This window comes from Chlamydotis macqueenii, chromosome 6 (genome assembly GCF_036417535.1).
Source record: "Chlamydotis macqueenii isolate bChlMac1 chromosome 6, bChlMac1.mat, whole genome shotgun sequence".
NCBI classification, from domain to species: domain Eukaryota; kingdom Metazoa; phylum Chordata; class Aves; order Otidiformes; family Otididae; genus Chlamydotis; species Chlamydotis macqueenii.
The window spans coordinates 22,333,548-22,352,406 of record NC_141561.1 but is presented as its reverse complement, the minus strand read 5'-3'; the positions used below and the strand labels follow the sequence as shown (position 1 = coordinate 22,352,406).

Below are 18,859 nucleotides of genomic sequence, written 5' to 3'. Positions count from 1 at the left end.
GCAGTTACTAAAAGAAGAACATTAGATATGTTTTATTACGACTATTCCAGCATGCGAAGTTCTGTAAAGGAGTTCATGAAAGAGCTTGTGGCCAGGAGCTACTCCTTGCAGTGTTGTCATAGGCCGCTGGTTTTGTCTCCCTGTATCTTGCCCTTACTAAGTGACGCCCATTTTGCAGCCATTTCTCTCTCTTTGCTAACCTTCCAGCCCAGCTTCTCCAGTCAACCAGATGACGATCAGTGGAGATCAGTAAGAGTTCTCACAGTCCTCACTGATATTTTAGTAGTGCATTTGTGTCTGGTGGAAAAAGATGGCATGCAAGGACTTGTCTTGCTGCTTCTGTGGCTGTGGGGTGTTGTCAGCGAGATGTAAGGACAGACCTTTGTCACTTTCTTCATTGCATTTGGACACATCATGTGTAAAAGGTATTTATCCTGGGTACTGATGTCAGGATTGATGTCACGTATTGCTTACCAAAATTAGACATGAACCTTGAATCTTCCTCATTCTAGAAACTTACTTTAGATGCACTTTATTCTTTTTTCAAGTTCAACCCTACATCATCTGTTTCCTGAGGCATTTTATTTTCTGTGTTATTTACCCAGTAGATCAAAAGAGTTTGTACTTCTTGGGCTCAGGCTTCTTGCTGGGTATCAATTTTAACCTTATTTATAAAATTTATTTGTATTATATCTTTTTTTTTTTCTGTGTGACAGGGTGCCAAAGCATGTTTCCTCAGAGACATTCCCTTTTCTGCAATCTACTTTCCTGTTTATGCTCATAGTAAACTGATGCTTGCTGATGAAAATGGCCATGTGGGAGGGCTTAATCTCCTTGCAGCTGGAGCCATTGCAGGTAATTTTGCAGAATGTTTTCTAAGAGTCTTTTTTTTTTTTTTCTTTTAGTGAGCAATATTTAATATTCATTCAGTAGCCTCATATAAAGGAAGGGTACCGTACCATTGTATCTGATTTAATCTAAATTTGATCACTGTTATCCTTAGTGGGAGGTGATGTGATTTTGATGAGAGCTAATTACATTTGCATAATGTGGATAAACAGCATAATGCAGCTCAGCAACTTGTAGTCAAATCTGATCTGTCTGTCTCAATGGGGTTTTACTTGTTACTGTGCTCTCAGAGTTGAAGGCTAATTTGAATCTTTGATGAACATAAAATGAGATATCATAAGAGCTAAGAAGAAAATGACTTATCTAGTTTTGGATTCCTGAATAACTGGGAAGAAACTTTGTTCAAATGTAATAGCTAAAAACAGGGCATTAGTTTGTAAAGAAGCTTAAGTTAAAAGTATTATACTCTAAAATTTAAAATATTTTAAGTCTTCTAAAAGTGTTTCGTATAAAGAGCATAGGCCACTGTGATAAAAGCTGTTTTTACTAAATAGCAAGTGGTATAAAAATACTACATGTAGGAACTGTAGTGGTGGATATTTAAAAATGGAGATACAGATGGCCTGATTCTGCGCTGCCAAGGATTAGATCACTGGGAATCAAAACCAGGTATCAGCAGTGTACCAATCATGAATGATTCAGTGTTGGAATCAGTGTTTAGAAACATCACTGGGCTGATCAGACCTTTTGCTACTTGTACAGCTGTAAGGAATCACTATATGTACATCAGTCATGAGCCGTCTTGTGTAAAAAGCAGTTTCCTATACCTGCTCTTTGCCAGTTGTTATGTTCCTCGTGCCACAGGGAAGGGAGATAGCCACTAGGAAACTCTAGGAACTGGTAACAGATTTGTAGCCCTGTTCATTCTTAAGTAATGCAGAGCTGCAGGAAATGGAAAATTATTTAGCTTACTGTACTCATAGAAGCACATCTAAATATTATTATTTAACTTGTATCTCATATACAGACTCACTGTTCTTATTTTTAGATTGCAGACTTCACAGCTTCTCTTCATTTGTTTGGTTAGTGTTTCTGGGTCACTCATACTAAGAGATGAACCCTATTAAAAATGTGAGTAAATCTTGTAGGCCTAGTTTTATAGTGTGTACAGGAATCTGCCTTTCTGAATTGCAAATTTTAAATTCCCAGTTGCTCGATCTCTTCCTATTACTCATGCACAGCAGGGAAGAATACAGTCTAAACATATCTGCCTGTAAAGGAAAATCTGCATATGGTTGCTATTAGTGTATGCTGGTAGGCTTAACTACATTGCTTCTGTTTTCCTTTAAAACCTCCTGAATTGACCAGTGACACCTTAGAGTTTATGATCACCTATGTAAATCAGTTACTTGTTAAAATTTTAGTTCAATATTGACCAATTTTAAAAGTTCAGAAGTAAAGCCAATTTCAAAATTCTAAGTCAGAAGATGGTTCCTCTCTTTAAGAGGCTGACATTTTTACAGTATTCAGAAATACCTCAGATAACACAGTTATATACTGTGGACTACAGCTGAGAAAACCTTATCCTTTCCTTTGACTAGAAAACTGAGAGAGGTGCCTTGGAAGTGGAGATTTGTTCTTCCATCACTGCTGGCTGATACCCCACTGTTGGTACTCAGCAGACTTGTAAAACATCTTCATTGTCCTCCATCTTTTTATGGCTTGCCTATTGAAGTAAGCAGCATCTGTCCTCCTATAGAACAGTCCAAACAGCAGTACAGACATATTTCTGTAGAACAGGTGTTTTAAATAGTAGTTTTCTTTAAAAAAGCCTTTAACAAATGGATGTGTAGGATTCAAGTTCCCAAATCAGTCATCTCTATATTTTGCAAAATATGTTGTAGAGCATAATTAGCAAATACAGTCAGGTTGCACAACTGATTTTTGTCACGGATTTATCTTATCACATGCGTGAACTTAAAAATGCCTCTTTTATCTGTTTGAAATTAGCATCAGGTGTAAGAACTTGCATTTTTAGTAATATGTAATTCTTGCAAAAAATACTGAAGTTTGCAGTTGTATTTTTCAGTTAAAAGTGTTTCATCCTTTACAAGATTCTTTGTGCAAATTAAATGTGGTTTTCTTCTAAAAGGTGTGCCTGCTGCTTCTTTGGTAACCCCTGCTGATGTCATCAAGACAAGACTGCAAGTGGCAGCTCGCGCTGGTCAGACAACATACAGCGGAGTTATTGACTGCTTTGGAAAGATTCTAAGGGAAGAAGGCCCTTCGGCTTTTTGGAAGGGAGCGGGAGGTGAGAAACGCACTCTGAATATTAAGACTAACCCTGAATCTGCATATTAGCACTTGCTTTGTTAAGGACTCAAATTAGAGCAGTATTTACAAGGTCTGATTCTGAAAAACATAGCATGTTGTTAAAAATGTTTTTCCTGAGAAACTCTTCTTTGTTTGACACTATGACTTGTAATATTTAACAGCTCGTGTGTTCAGATCTTCACCCCAGTTTGGTGTTACTTTGGTCACTTACGAACTTCTGCAGAGATGGTTTTATGTCGACTTTGGAGGCCTGTAAGTCAAAGATTTGCTTTTTAGCTTGCACAAAGAATCTGCCAAGTTAAAACCTTACTTTTATTTCATGCATGGAACCACTTAAACTTGGTGACTTTGAGCACCTGTACCTAAATTACAGTATGCACGCCTCCATCCTTATATAATTGAAACTTGCACGCTACTTCTAAATAGGAGATGAAGAGCCGTTTCATATTTTAAAACCCTACATGAAATTTGTATTTCTATTGTAGCAAGATATTTTGTCCATTTTCCTCATGTCACTGGTAGTTAAAAGAATTTACAAAGCTATCAGTAAAAATGTAAATTCAGTTTTGGCCTTGATTTCTCTTTAAGTAGTGGTCTGAACTCAGAACTTTACTTGACAGTCTTTAACAGTCTTCCATACTCAGACAAAAGCCTTAAATATTTAGTCTAGATTTCATATTCAGGCTTAAGAAAACACTTTAACTAAAGGAAAGGCTTTTTTTTCTTCTTTTTCTTCAACAGCAAACCTTCTGGATCAGAACCTACCCCAAAAACTCGAATTTCCGATCTTCCTCCTGTTAACCCTGAGCACATAGGTGGATACAGACTTGCTACTGCTACATTTGCTGGTATAGAAAATAAATTTGGTTTGTATCTTCCAAAGTTTCGATCTGCTGGCATCACCTCAGCTCAAGCAAAAGTTAGCAGTTGAATCCTGGAAAGTGTTTCAACCTAACCAAGTGATGAGTGGAAAAAGTTCACAAGAGTAGGACTGTATTTTTTCCAGTCAGCTGCATGTTCTAGCTGAACTGAGCTTGCAAATCTAATTACTCCTTTCTAATACATACAGCATTTATTTGTTTATTTGCACACAAGGAACTGACTGAAGCTGAAGCTCTGGTTCTATGCCTTGTTTTAACCAGTGGCATCAATCTGTAGCCTAGACTTCGCCTTGCACAGCTTGCATTTAATGTTACTGTACATATTGTACATCTTTGTACAGAGACATCATGGCATCTATACACATACATTTATATAATGGGTATTGCAGTTCAAAATAGTTTGAAATGTACAGAATGTTTTGAAGGCATTTTGGTAATAATCATGTGACAATAAAATATTTAAAAACACTTAAGTCAACTCGCTTCTTTGCGTTTATAGAAAAGTTGTCCAGTATGATTTTTTTTTTCCTGCACAGATTACGGATCACAGATTAAAATTTAAAGATTAGATGCACTTATTTAATGAATGTACAGTATAGGACATAGTGTCTGAAGGAATGTATTTCACTGCTAATTACAGCAAAGTTATTAAAAGGCAGTGTGCTGGCTTGTAAGTGTAAGAGAACACAGTAATTAGATGGGCACATGCAATATTTTATTTTGCAGCACTACTTTGTAACAAGGAATGCCTTCAAAATACATGATAATACTAAATTTGTAATAGAGCTTACCTACTATGGTAGCCTATTCAGAGTACAATGAGATATTTGCCAGATATACGGATTTTTACAGGATTTATTATTCAGAGTGCTTTTTTTTTTCCAGAATGGAAAATTTTATTAAAAAAAAAAAAAGCCACTCTCTTTTTATTTCTGGATTGCTTTACCACTGAAACATTAGGTTATTTTGGAAAAAAAGAAAGACTTTAGTGTCTTGTTATGTGCAAAACTGATTGTTTAGATTTCCAGTTGAGTGGAATGCTAACTAAAAGAAGAGGAGAAAGGAAAAGCTTGAACTATTTCTGGCTTAACATCTGCCAAAAGTCTACCTGATGTAATTTTAAAATGCAAAAACACCAGAGGAAATAGGGAGAGTAGATTCCTCCAGTCCTAGAGGAAAAATAGTTATACTACCCCTATAGGCGGAGAAGAGATGGGTGGGTTTCCAGCCTTGCTTACTGAAGTATGACCTCAGATTTTTAGTTTTACATGATTGTTTCAGGGTTAAACATCCTGAAACACAGTGTATCCCAGTGGTATAGACTGATTGGAGGTTCTGCTGTTTTCTTGCTCAAGTGACAGCAGGCCAATATGAAGAGTTTAGTCAGCTTATGAAGAACTGGCTTCTTAAAAACTAAACACTACAAACGAGAGACAAGCCGTCCTTCTGTTCTAGCCTCTAAGCAAGATGCAAAATATTTTGGTGCTGAATAATGTTTAGTGAGCTAGAGGTTACAATACATTGAACTTGGGAGTTTGATTACTATTCTGCATATATATAACAGCATTAGAAGGCTTCCTGTCTTTGGGTTTTTTCTGTTTAAAGAATTACCTGTTCTGTGCAGTTTTCTAGAGACAGCCTTCCCAGGAACCTTCTCCCAGACCTGTGTATTTTGTTCTGCACTTTTCTAAATAGATACAAAAATAGTAGGTACCCACTGGCATTTAATCTTAGTCACAGCTTGTTGACTGACTTGATCAAAGCCTTAGGAGACTTTAGAATACAAGATAGCATTTGTATTTCTTACAGCTCCAAAGAGCTGTCCAAAGCTCCTGGACACTGTGGCTCCCAGGATGATCATTTACAGTATCTAGCATCACTGTTGGTTTCTTAATGGTGCAGGTATAGGTTTTACAGCATTTTTAATCTGTACTCAACTATTTTGTGAGGGAGGAACACAAGCAGGAATGAATAGAGAACAGTTTTGTTGAAAATTATTAAAAAGTTGAAATTATGTAAAGCTAATGCCATATGACCTGTATGTGTGCCACAATCCATTGAAAGAAAGGCTTATCTACTGGATTTCTGAAAATATAAGTCTGAAGGAAATGTATTATTAAATGAGAAGTAACAATCTCTGTAAAAAAAAACACCACAAAAAACCCAGCAAGACAACAGAACACTGCTTGCTAAGAATTCTTGTGCCTGAAGGGTAAAAATTGTCACATGATGTGCCTGTTCTTTACGTAGTTCACACATTTCTCAAGTGAGCAGATAGCTGCTGTCGTTAGGTTGAGGAAAAGATAGAAGGCAAATGTCAAATAACAGCATAACTTTGCATTGAAAATGGGTAGGAACTTTTGACAAACCAACACCAATGGAAGCCTAAATATATTTTCAGTGGTTTGAAAGTAAAAAGAGAACCTCCTGAAGACAGAACTGCTCTTACTGCTGCCTATGTGCCTATGAGCTGCTCATAACAGAACTGCTGAGACAAGGAGAAATAGAAAAAAAAAACAAAACAAAACACATACAATGAAGAAACAATACCTCTAGACATAAAGCTGATTAAGAAGTATAAACTCATTTCCTACTTCTAAGCATATAAAACAGCTCTTCTGGCAATACGATAAGCTTGTAGCAGATTAAGAATACCAGAAACAAACCTAGAGTCCTAAGTTAAAGGTATCAATACTGGTTTAGTGCCTAATTGGTAGAAGTCAGACTATTTACTAAAAAAAAAAAACAAACAAACAAACAAAAAAACCAAACTCTAAACCCACAAACCCCTCCCTCCCCTCCAGGTCAAAATCAGTCTTGATGGGAAACTTTATAATGTCTTAAAGATGTACTCAAAAAAAAATTAACCTTTAACAGATACTCCAGCCATTCTGTTTCAAGCCATTGAGAGGTTTGGTTTCAATAAAAATGTTAAAAAGAATGAAAACATATTTAACTTAATATGGAAAACTATTAGCAAGTCAGCAGTTAACAGAATCATCATGCTATAGAAATCAAGTCAAAATTTAGTTCCTTGTCCTTTGGAAAAGAAAAATTTTGATAACAGTAGCCTTTTTCCTCTTGGCTGATTGCCATGGTAGGAAGTGGAAACTGGAGGTAGAAAACAACTCTGCTGTGTGTAGTAAAATGAAAGCAGCAGCTCCCAGGAACTTTCTGCTACTGAAGGGGCACAGATTAGGGGTCAGGGCAGCTGACAAGTGCTCATCTAATATTTATTTATGACTCAGCCTCACCTTTTAATGCACCAACTCAAACAAAAGAACTTGGTATTAAATATGTATTTCATTAATTCAGGTCCAATTATCAAATAAGTTTGTAACTACAGACAAGTTTTTATTCGCATATATTACCCACTACCAGAGTCTGAGGCTTATCTATACAGAAACAGTGAAACTGACTTGCAACACATGCATGCATATCCATGGGTAATTTGAGGAGTTCAGATTAAAGAATGCTTCAGAGATTTACTACCTAATGAAGGTTAGTCTGTGTAATATAGAAAGTCTAGTTTATAAACTGAACTTTTACTTTTCAGAAATAGATACTGTTACAAAGTGGAAATTTCAGAAGCGCAATAGCAAATTTACACCAAGTTAGTGTTCCAGCAAAAGAAGTTCCTTGCAAAGTCAAAGTTAACTGTATTAAAAGTTACACAAATCCAAGAATGTGCTTGTAATTTATATATAAAAAGTGACAATGCAAGATCTGATTTTCAGTGATCTTAATACATTTTTCAAGTCCATCGTTGAATCCATATATTCCTCCCTTAAGTTATTATTTGAACTGACAAATGCTTACACTTTTAGGATTTGCATCAAGTCATTCACAAGTCTACCACTGCTGCCTAATTTTTAAAGGTCTACGCTGGTATGCGGGTTGCAGCTTCCTCTTCTGCATCAGCTCTGTTAGCATTTATTTCTGCCAGTGTTCGACCAAATCGCGTCCACTCATCGCTGCGAGGAACTGCAATTTGCTGTTGACAAAGAGAACGTTATTTAAACCTACTGATAAATAAAACCTGAGCTCATTTTGAACAGCAGAGTGCTTAAGTAACATTCAGAAGGGGCTCCAATAGAAAAGCTTACCTTTACTTAGAGTAACTTTTAAAATAGTCTGAACATCAAAAGCTCTAAAAGAAGCAGAATTTGAGAATCCTGTATTTAAGTATGTAATGATACTATTACAGGCTTGCATGATCCGTCTCCCTCTGAGAGACTGCCTCCAAAAGGGAATACTAGTGCTATGTCCTCATCCAGTCAGGGATGTACTACTGCAGTGCACATACTTGCAATAGCAGCAGCTTCCCTGTAGGAATGAAGTCAAGACTGCTTCACTGCAAAATTTTTTGTTCAGTACTTCTCAAGTTATAGTCAGATTTCACACGTGCCACAATTACAAAGATGATAAAAAGTCTCTACACACAAAAGCAGTGATTTTTTTCATCTTATTTCACCAGCCTTACAATAATGCTTTTACTTTTTGATTGGCTGCCAGATAGCATGCTAAAAAGTTATGCTAGAATAGCTGAAAATAAGACACAAAAAGGAAACATTAATTTGAAAATAAAAATTAAACCTTCTTCCTCTAATCACAGCGAAAAAAGTTAAAAGCAAATTGCTAAATAAAAGTCAAAGAAACTTGAGTGTTTTGTAATGCACTTTGCACAATACACGGTATACATACCTCTCCCACGTCATATATAACTATCTGTCCCTCTGAATCACCTACAGCAATCTCTCTCCCAGAATGTGTCCATCTCACGCGATTCAGAGCAGGATTGCCCTCCACAGTAATGCTTGCTGTTGGCACCTGTATGCATTTAAAACACATTGCTAAAAATGCCTGAGGATTCCATAAGCTATAGATTGCAGAACACACCTAGCCCCTCAGTGTTGTATCAAAAGAAGTGCCTAACATTTCAACGGAGGCAGAGCACATAGATCTTGGAGACTCTCCGTGGCCTTAAGTTATCGTCAGTGACGTGGCCGAAATAACACATCTGTCCCTCGGCCAAAGCACAAACATCCTCTATCAGAAAGTACATCTGCGCTCTTGTCGGGAGGCACAGACACGCGTTCAGTCAGACAGCAAGGAGGAGACCTGGGATCTCAAGAAAGATTATGACAGAAGGCAGGGACAAAATCAGTTGCTTTGGCCGGTCAAATCCTGACTAAAGGCTAGAACCAGTAGTTCCAATTTGAAGCCATAGGCTGGCATGTCCTCCTACAGAACAGCTCTTCTGCCGTTTTAAGAAGGTGAAATTTAAGTATGGAATACCTGTCAGGTTTTTCCTCTTACCTACCACCCACAAGTTTAAGTCTCGGAAAAGACTTATACTATAATTAAGTTTATAATTCACACTAGGAAACCCAAACAGTCAATTCTCTTAAGTTTAGAAACAAATGACAACTTCACTGCAGCAACAGTGGCCAATAATAATATGGCAATAGGAACAGCAGCAGCGGGTGGGTAACAAGTTTGTTCACACAAAACCTGTTTGTTAAGCTATAGGCTGCCAAGGCCATATTGGAGGACATCTATAATCACTTTCCCAACATGAATCAATGTTACACCAACAGATGTTTTGCATTTTTACAGGTAAAACAATTTAATTACCACTGTTATTTATTATAAGGAATCATTTGAGTTATAACCCTGTAATCAAAGAATGATACCTATTCTGCAGAAACTACTGGAGCTACAGAGTATTTAAGAACCAAAACAAAAAAGCCAAACCAAAACACTATGGTAAACTCCTGACATTTCCCCTCTCCCCCTACCCCAAAGTGTACAAACACTTTTCTAGCTACATTTGACTGTGAACCTGACTGCCTCACCTCAGTATCATTGTTGAGATTCCACAGGTCAAGCCTGCCCATCCCATCCACACAAGCAAACAAGGCAGGGTGAGTTGGAGACCACATCACATCATAAACATAATCTGAGTTGTCTTCAAAGGAGTAGAGAGGTTTGTTATTCTGAAAAAAGCAAACAAAACAGTTCAATACCCAAACTCTGCACTTCCAACCTATAAAGCTAAGAGGTAAAGCAAAACATAGAACTTCAACAGCATTATCAGCAAAAACTAAGATGTGATCACATTTTTACTTTAAAAAAATGCCTCTGCAAAAAGCAGTCAAAAATTAATGCTATTAATACAGGGATGCCTTCCAAAGTATGCAGCCTGTGACTATAAAACAACCAGTTACAAGCCAATATTGTAAGAGATTATAAATTTAATGCAATAAGAATCTTGTAAATCAAGTCAGTGATAATTCAGTGACAGCACTTCAGAATATTACTAGGAGATTCTAATTCTGTTTCCTCTGCTTTGCATTCCTCAGGGCATCAAACTAACAGAGAAAGAGGTAATTCTGACTAATACATGTGTCAGTTGTGAGCCTCGTGGAGTTTAACTGACATCAGTTTTGGTGCTGTCCTTTAGTCCTCCAGAAAACTGTAGCAAAACATTTGCCTTACATGTAATACGAAGTAACCGGCCAGGCTGGACAGGGCTCTGAGCAACCTGATCTGGTTGGAGATGTCCCTGCTTCTTGCAGGGGGGCTGGACTAGATGGCCCTTAAAGGTCCCTTCCAACCCAAACAATTCCATGATTCTAATTGGTTTTACAACATGATTTACATTTGACTACACTGTCATCATTGTTGATAACAAAGGGCAAAAGGATGAACAGAATTGATCAGAAGTATACAAGTGATGTACAGTCTGAAAGCAAAGCTTTATGTTGTTATAACTGTAGTTTTGTTCATCAGCTGTCTCCTTTGCAGGACAGCTGCTAGGAACCTAAAGAGCTTCACACAAGTTGATGTCAGACTTAAGTTCCTTAAGTAGCTTACATTATAGCACCACCTTGTGTCAAGGACTAAGAAGAAAACCACTGAACTATCTATCTAAGTTACCTTAGTTGTCCAAAGCTTTACTGTCCAGTCAAAAGAAGAGGTGACGAAAAGATGGGAGAAGTCTACAGGTCCAACTGCTGCATGACAGTTGATACCTGTGATTGGTCCCTGGTGTCCTTCAAACATCTCACTGATTCCAGCTTTGCTGTTTTAGAATATATAACCAAGGTTAATTTATCTGGAAACCATACAGCTGATAAGAGCACTGAAATGCAATTTAAATACAGCCACAAGAAGATTGTGCAGCTTTATATGGATGTTACCCCACTGCTAAAGGCTTCATCACAACAGGATCACAGGAGACCAGGCTTGAATATGGATCTTAACTTCAACATCTATTGCTGCTAACCCTAAGTGCCAAAATATACCACAGGGAGAAAAGTCTCTGCTGAAGCAGGTACCAGTCCACACATTTAACTACATTGTTCTCCAAGCAATAGCTAAAACTTCCATTCATACAAAGAACAAAATCCAGTCCTCAGGAATGAGCATAAAACTCCCACTGACTTAAGTTGCATGTACCTTATGGACACAGGGTTCAGACATAAAATAGTAACAATATATTGTTAATAGTCTCTTATCAGAAGCGATGAAAAAGACTGGGAGAACAGATGGGAAGGACGTTACACAGAAGTGATACAATTTGGGGTATTTTGGAACCAAAAAGCTGTGCAGCAAGGGTGATGTGTATTTGAGATGAAACCTGGACACTCAATTATATTTAAGAAAGCAATTGATAAGATACAGTCAGACAATTTCAAAATAGATTGAACAGCAGGAGAAAAGCTAGCCAGTTTAAGATTTGTGCGTGATGTAACTGTACAATTATCTACAGAACCGATATGAAGTTTGCAATGTTCTGCTACAGTTCAGATGAATAAAAGTGCAGTGACCTACACTGCCCTCATCAACACAAACAGCTCCTAGTCACTGAAGGCAGCACAGTACCAATTCAATATTCCAATTTTGGTTCTTAAGGGAGCTCTTAATCAGGAAGAAGTGTGCATTGAGATTCATATACAGCTGTTTTGAACTCCTTCAAGACAAAGGAGTAAACATATAGTATAAATAATTTTAGGAGTGTAAAGCATACAGAGACTCATCCTTTCACTATTTTGTTTCCTTTGAATAATTAAAGTTTGTATTCACCTGCCATGACGGCATGCAGTGTACACTGAGCCTTCTTCACTGCCAACAACAAAGTTGTTGACATCTCCAATAGGGAATGACATGCAAGTAACCGCAACAGCCTTGGACTGTTTGTGAACCAGCTCCATGCTATCCTGTAGTGAAAATATCAGCAACTTACTTAAAAAAAATTGAAATATTAACATCTACAAAGTTAGAATTGTGTTCACCACTAACACAAGTGCAACAAAATACATAGAAGGATCAACAGACAATATTTGTTTCCATAGGTGGGAAAATATTTTGTCAAATACTTATCAAGCTACCTTAAGTATAATTCTGTGTGTTGGGAAAATGTTTATTAATGCTTTTTAGATTCATTAAGTTTGCACAAAATATTCATCTGAAACAGACACTATACATATCCAGAGTTATCTTACCTGTGGTTGGGAAAGCATGTCCAGACTCCAAGAGCATATTTTCCCATCAGTTGAGATACTAATCAAATTATGAGCATTCTGGGTCCCAACAACGTTTACACAGTACACTGGGTGCTAAGAAATGTAAAATACTATCAGAAAAAGGAATTTCCAAGCAACAACCAATTCTGGTATAATTGATATGCAGTAAAATATACAACTTTACCATTTAACAAAGCATAAAAGATTGATCACAGTACGGTACAAAGAATACTCCTCTATAAAACCGACACTTGTATTTCTGACACTTGGATTTTTATGAACAGCCTGCTTCTTCAGTGATAGCATTGCAAAATACGGACTTAAACATTTAAGCATTATCAATCAAGTACACTGGACAGAGTTTCCCAGAGGTTAAATACGTCTCAACAGGGAACAGTCCTTAAAGATATTTTACCCCCTACCGTGTGAGCAGCAGCTGAAAGTGGAGTTCTCTGCACTGGGGTTCTCTTATTGCTGCGATTATCCCATAGCACTATTTGGCCTGAGTATGTGCCACCAACCACCAGATTGGGATGAAATTTTGCAAATGTAGCTGACATCACTGCTGACTGAAAGGAAAAAAACCAAACAACAAAATACACACAAAACTAACATTCAATGATGCTATGTCTTTAGAAAATTGAACCAAATATCAGAAGTTTTCCTCCTTTTTTCTTTCATATATATATATATATATATATATATATATGTATTCCTCCTAGCATAGTTTGTTAACAATGGAAGGCCCAGTAAACCACAAGATTTTAATAATATTTTTCCACACTCTATGGTCATTTCCTTAGAGAACGTACAAACCCATTTTGATACAATAAAGTTGCTTTTGCAATCTAGGATTTGATAGTAATCTGACCATACAAGATTAAATTTTGATTCAACTATGTAATTTTTCTGAATTATGGCATTTTGAAAATAATGTGGCTATCCCAGGCTTGGCGTAATGGAGGAGATTTGCATGTTTCTATCTTTCAGAAAACTACTAGAAAACCTCCGTCTGCCTTTTTCTTGACACATGTTTCTAGTTTTCATCCTCGCTCCATCTCCTCAGGCCACCTTCACTTTATTCAGTAAACTAAGCTCTAGTAGTATACAGTCCCACTCAGTCATACAAACCTTTTTTTTGTGGTTCAACCATTACACAGGAAGGGTTTTTTTTAAGTAAATTAAAATAAGAAAAGACTAAATTCTGAATGATGTCAGAAATTCTGTAACAGAATAAAGTTTATAAACTGAAATCTCTAGCTATCAACAACTGTTTGCAAATACATGTGGTTAAAATGAATGCCAGCCCAATGAAATAATTATGTTGACAAGCATAAGGAAGGTATTGTCCAAGTTGATCAACATAAAATCTTTAGCCTCCTAAGATAGAATCATACCTGGCAGTGAAAGACATACTCTGGGGTAGTTTTCTTGTACTTCATATTCCATACAAGGGCCACCCCATCAGGCTCATGAGGTGCATCCTCATTGTTGTTGTAAGAGGCTACAAGTAGTTCTGGATACTGTAAATATGGGAAAAAGACTCAAAGTAAGCAACATGACTAGCTAATGGTTCAGACAATCCTAGAGTCTTTGGTTTCTTTTGTCAAAATAGAGTTAAAAAAAAAAAAACACCAAAACCCAAATGCCACTTTACAGTACATCTAAATGAGAAACTGTCAGTTAAAACTGCAACTGTTTCAAATTTAGTTCATAAAACAGCATTAACACACATATTAGTCTTGTTCTTTCATCTTTCATAACTTGCTTTCAAATGTATAAAACACTGCTTTTAAGTGAGTTTTCTTAGCGAAGCTAACATTTACCTCTACAAAGTAGCCTATATAAACCAGAAACAAATATGCCAAAGACTTTCTTCATAATAAAATCTGTTTGCTCCTTTTTGCAAAAGATTAACAGCTCTGTTTACTTTTTACAAACTATGAACCACGTAACGAACACATTTAGAAATACAGCTCGTATCAACTGTACTTACAGAAGGGTCAAGTGCATAGAACTTGAAGAGTCCACAAAGATAACTGCTTAACGTAAGCATTATTTTTTACCTGAGATGACCAGTCCAAGCAACTGACAACACGATGCTTTGACCAACGTTCATCAAAAAACTGCCTATTTAAGGACAGTTTTGCTCCTGCTTGAATTTCTCTATAAAGAGAATTAGCAGATATTAATCTTAGGTCATGTTTTCAGTTACAAATACTGTACATTCACAGAAAAGTATTCAACATTCACTTTACCCTTCTTTGTCTTCTAAGTCTCTTCCACTGTAGTCAAAGAAAATGTTGATTTGCTCAGAAAGGGCTCTTTCAACAATCCTTGTGGAGTGGTCAAAGAAACTTAAAAATTCTTCAGAATGCAAAATCTGTTGTTTTTCCTCTTCTGTAAGTTCATGAGGAGCAGCTGGAAAAGAATTATACATATATTTTTTGGACTGCATACTTTCACCAATTCTTTCCAAGAAAGAAAAACAGAGTATTTATCATTATGTTGGAAAATTTGTTTCCTAACATCCATAGATTTTAAATACATTTTTACACTGTACATTTTGGTAGCTGATTGTTAAAGTTTCCACTTAATGGAAAGAAAATAAGTTAAAGACGTATTGATGCCTTTCTTTAGAGAACATTCAGAATGTCTTGAGGTGAACTGTACCTTCCTCCTCCTCCTCTTTTTTAAATGTTTTTTCTTCCTCAGGTTCAACTAATGGTTTTGGTGCAACCACATCATCTTCATCTTCCTCATCTAAGGAGAAACATTATGGTGAGATTGTCAATGTTTTTAAGAGGAACAGTAACACTCCATATGAATCTCAAATAAGCTGGTGTAAAATGGTATAATTTAGCTTAAAATGGTTAAATTTGTAAAGTGTAGTCCCCAGGATAACATTATCTCAAACCAAAAGATCACTGGAACACTGTTTACACCTGGATTTTAGTTGCACTAAATTATGTAGTTGTATACACTGAAATAAGACACATAAGAAATTGTAGAGAAGCCAAAGTGGAAATCTCTTTTACAAGCATTTATGATTCCACACAAAACCATGTGGTGGATGCATGTTCTGTGTAACATACTGACACATTAATGCTGCAGAATAAAGAAAAATCAAACGTCTAAAATAGTCTACAGAGCAGCTGCTTACTTGTGATCTGAAACCATCACAGTCTAATGGGTCTTCACATGGCATGAAGATGGCTTACATTAGCTTTCAGGTTGCTATTCTGAGAGGCAAATTTTGCTAAAGATAATAGCAGGGAGATTACATTTTTTCTGTCTCATTAAATGCAAGTCTCGTTATCTGTATCATGTTTGGCAATGAGAACTTTACAGCAAAATGTGTTTTCCCTAATTGCAATGAATAACACAAAATGTTGGTGTTCAGGAGTACTGACAAGGTTTACAGCACTTTCTGCATTTCTACATTTTATTCTTTGAATACTGTAAACCAGAAAATAACTTTAAGCTACTTAATGTTATGGAATATGCATTTCCTGGCTTTTCTTCATCCACTTTCTAGGACAGGCTTCTGAAAAAAACCTATTTTTATTGCTTAAACAGCTATGTCATCTGTCTATAAGGGAATGACAGCAGGAACCTGCTGCATGCCTCATCACAGGCAATGAGACAGTATTCAACAGGGACTACGCTTGTTTGTTCCAGCCATCTCCCTGACCCATGTTCAAAGTTATCTAACAACAAGTGAAAAAAAAAAAAAAAAAATTCCACATGCATGCACACATACAAAAAAAAAAAAGAGGAGGGGGAAGGGGTGGTCAAGGGATGGGAACCAGCTGCCAAGCCATGGTCCCAGCAGCCAGGCCAGCTGACTAGATAGCAACAACCAGATGGTACTGCTAGGATTGTCTCTCTGCTATGAGGTGGCAATGGGATGGCACAACATTTTTCTGCCTGACTGCTTCCAATCATGTCTTTCCCCAATGGCAAGCCTGTGCAATTACCAGCACTCCAGGAGGTCCACAGACAAGCCTTTCCCCTGCAAACAAAATACAGCTTGTAGGCCATACCAGCTGCCAAACCACACACATAGTGATAGGTTTAAAGAGGTCTGAAAATCTTTCTAACTCCATAGTATAGGCAATAAAAATATAACTGTACCTGCAGGAAAGAAAGCTTTAAATGACACTGTATAATGCACACAATGATACAAACTCCAACTTAATCAAAATGATAATGACGTATGCCAATCCTGCATTACTTGAAATTGAGCGATTTTTACGTTCTGACAAGTTTACAGAACTAGGATAAATGGCATGAATGATTTCAATATATGCTCATACTTTTGAACCAAATGGTGAAGGTTAAAATCTTTCCTTTCAAGGGCCTCAATCAGCCACAAAGGAAAACAGTAATCACTGTCTTTTCAGCCAGCCCAACCGCATTTGTCAGCCCTTTCTCCGTCAATGCAGCCAGAGCAATCAACCTGCCAAACATTCAGAATGGAAAAACAATCTGAAAATACAGGGTATAATGCACCTGCCAGTGAAAATGGCCATTTCAAGAAAAGCTAGTGATCTCAGTGACCCTGCTGAGGAGGCGGTGGTGCAAAGGGGAAAGAACGCGTAGAAGAATTCTTAGTGATCTACACTCTCTTGCACATTGACACTTCCTTACAAAGCATGCCAATTACAGCTTTTGTGCTACTTAAAAAAAATGAAAGCTTTTTTGGGCAAAATAATCACGCAGAGAAACAGAAAGACACTGCTCCTTTTTAGATGGATTCGCATGTACAGCAGACTAGTAATATGAAAACTGTACAGCTTGCAGCAATTCTAAAGAACAGAATTCTTAATGTCAAATCACTATAGGTGTGAACATTAATTAATTAAAAAAATGTAATATGAGTTAAACACACATGATTCTGAGAACAACAAATACAGGACCACATGTTCACACTACAGCCTCCCTCTTGTTTGCCTTGCCAATCAATCTTTCAGATTTAAATGATGCCTTCAAATTCATAAATTTGGTTTTCGGTCACCCTGGGTACATTATTCTAGCTTTGAAAGTCCCAAATTAGAAATTTCAGCCCAACCCCCCATTAGTCATACTACACTGATTCTAAGTACCATTTTCAGTGACAGGAGTCAAATTCTTGTCAAATGCAGATGGTCAACCCCTTAGTGCTAAGTGACCTTCTAATCTACATATTTTATTCAAAAGATCATATAGTTGATTGCTCCTGCCTTTTAATGTTTGAAACATAAATGGCATATATTATACAGAGATCTAAATTCCTTCATAGTACTTTCACTGCATACAGCCAGCTGATATTACTGCATTTAAATGCAGGATACAGCACTTATTTTAGTATTCTCAAAGTATCAGACTTGAAATTGAACATGTCATCTCACTGTGATTTATCTGTAACTACATAAATCTAAAACCTTCTCTCTGAAGAAAGGAAAGTCATATGCAAACTTTCTCATTAAGGGGTCTGGGGGGGAAAACAAAACAAAAACCACAAAACAACAACAAACCCCACAAAACTCAACTCAAAACAAAACCTGCCACATATACAATTCTTGATGTCATTATCCGAAACTAGGATGCTTTCTCACAGAAGTTTACAATCAAATAAGGCAACATGAAGCTGTTGGACAACTAAAGAGGTAAGAAATTTTTGTTGTAATTACTTCTCTGTCTCTCCTTTATCTTACATTTATTTCATAACAGGCCAGCCAGGTGCTGGTATTTGCAAGGAACTGGCGTAACAATAATATATTCCCAGCAAACACTGAAAGACTGGACATACTATTTCTGAAAAAGTTACAAATCTAGCAACTCAAGAACCCATGATACACTGGTGTACTGCATTTATTTCAAGTCAGCGACATAAATTTGGAAACCTTAAAGGCATTGTCTAACTTCATCCTCCTTATGTATTAGTGACTGCACCTACTAGCATTTTACGGCACTCCAATTGTCAGTATACCAAATACAATTTCACATTTAAAAAAAAAGTCTGCTAAGACTTAAAGTCATAGGGACCCTATGTCACATCAACATATTGATGAATATTCATTATAATATGCTCCATGTTATTTCTGACAGAGGAACAGGGGATCTAAGGTTACAAACTGAGCAATAAAGATTGCATAAAAATAGCTACTTTAATAGTGACAAGTTTCTTGTCAATGAATGCTAAAAACAGGTTTAATGAACCACTGAATTTTCACTTTGAGTTAATACCAAAATTGTGATGTATTCTGGCAAGACAGAAAG

The 18,859-nt window shown here is 36.8% G+C and overlaps 2 protein-coding genes across 8 annotated transcripts in view; one reads left to right on the top strand and one right to left on the bottom strand.

The window, feature by feature from the left end:
- The window catches only part of SLC25A12 (solute carrier family 25 member 12), a 49,629-nt gene extending 45,092 nt beyond the window's left edge, over positions 1-4,537 (top strand). The window contains exons 15-18 of the mRNA XM_086750390.1: positions 717-855; positions 3,002-3,160; positions 3,345-3,435; positions 3,925-4,537. Of these exons, the coding sequence (XP_086606516.1) occupies positions 717-855; positions 3,002-3,160; positions 3,345-3,435; positions 3,925-4,114 (579 nt within the window). The 3' untranslated portion in view covers positions 4,115-4,537. The remainder of the gene's footprint in view (positions 1-716; positions 856-3,001; positions 3,161-3,344; positions 3,436-3,924) is intronic.
- Positions 4,538-7,348: 2,811 nt separating this feature from the next.
- Positions 7,349-18,859, bottom strand: part of DYNC1I2 (dynein cytoplasmic 1 intermediate chain 2) — a 28,447-nt gene continuing 16,936 nt past the window's right edge. For all 7 annotated transcript variants that reach the window (XM_086750808.1, XM_086750807.1, XM_086750810.1 and 4 more), the window contains 11 exons: positions 15,269-15,358; positions 14,854-15,016; positions 14,662-14,761; positions 13,993-14,118; positions 13,018-13,164; positions 12,575-12,688; positions 12,156-12,289; positions 11,007-11,151; positions 9,923-10,063; positions 8,769-8,894; positions 7,349-8,058 (listed from right to left, as the gene is read on the bottom strand). In XM_086750808.1, the coding sequence (XP_086606934.1) occupies positions 7,945-8,058; positions 8,769-8,894; positions 9,923-10,063; positions 11,007-11,151; positions 12,156-12,289; positions 12,575-12,688; positions 13,018-13,164; positions 13,993-14,118; positions 14,662-14,761; positions 14,854-15,016; positions 15,269-15,358 (1,400 nt within the window). In that variant the 3' untranslated portion in view covers positions 7,349-7,944. The remainder of the gene's footprint in view (positions 8,059-8,768; positions 8,895-9,922; positions 10,064-11,006; positions 11,152-12,155; positions 12,290-12,574; positions 12,689-13,017; positions 13,165-13,992; positions 14,119-14,661; positions 14,762-14,853; positions 15,017-15,268; positions 15,359-18,859) is intronic.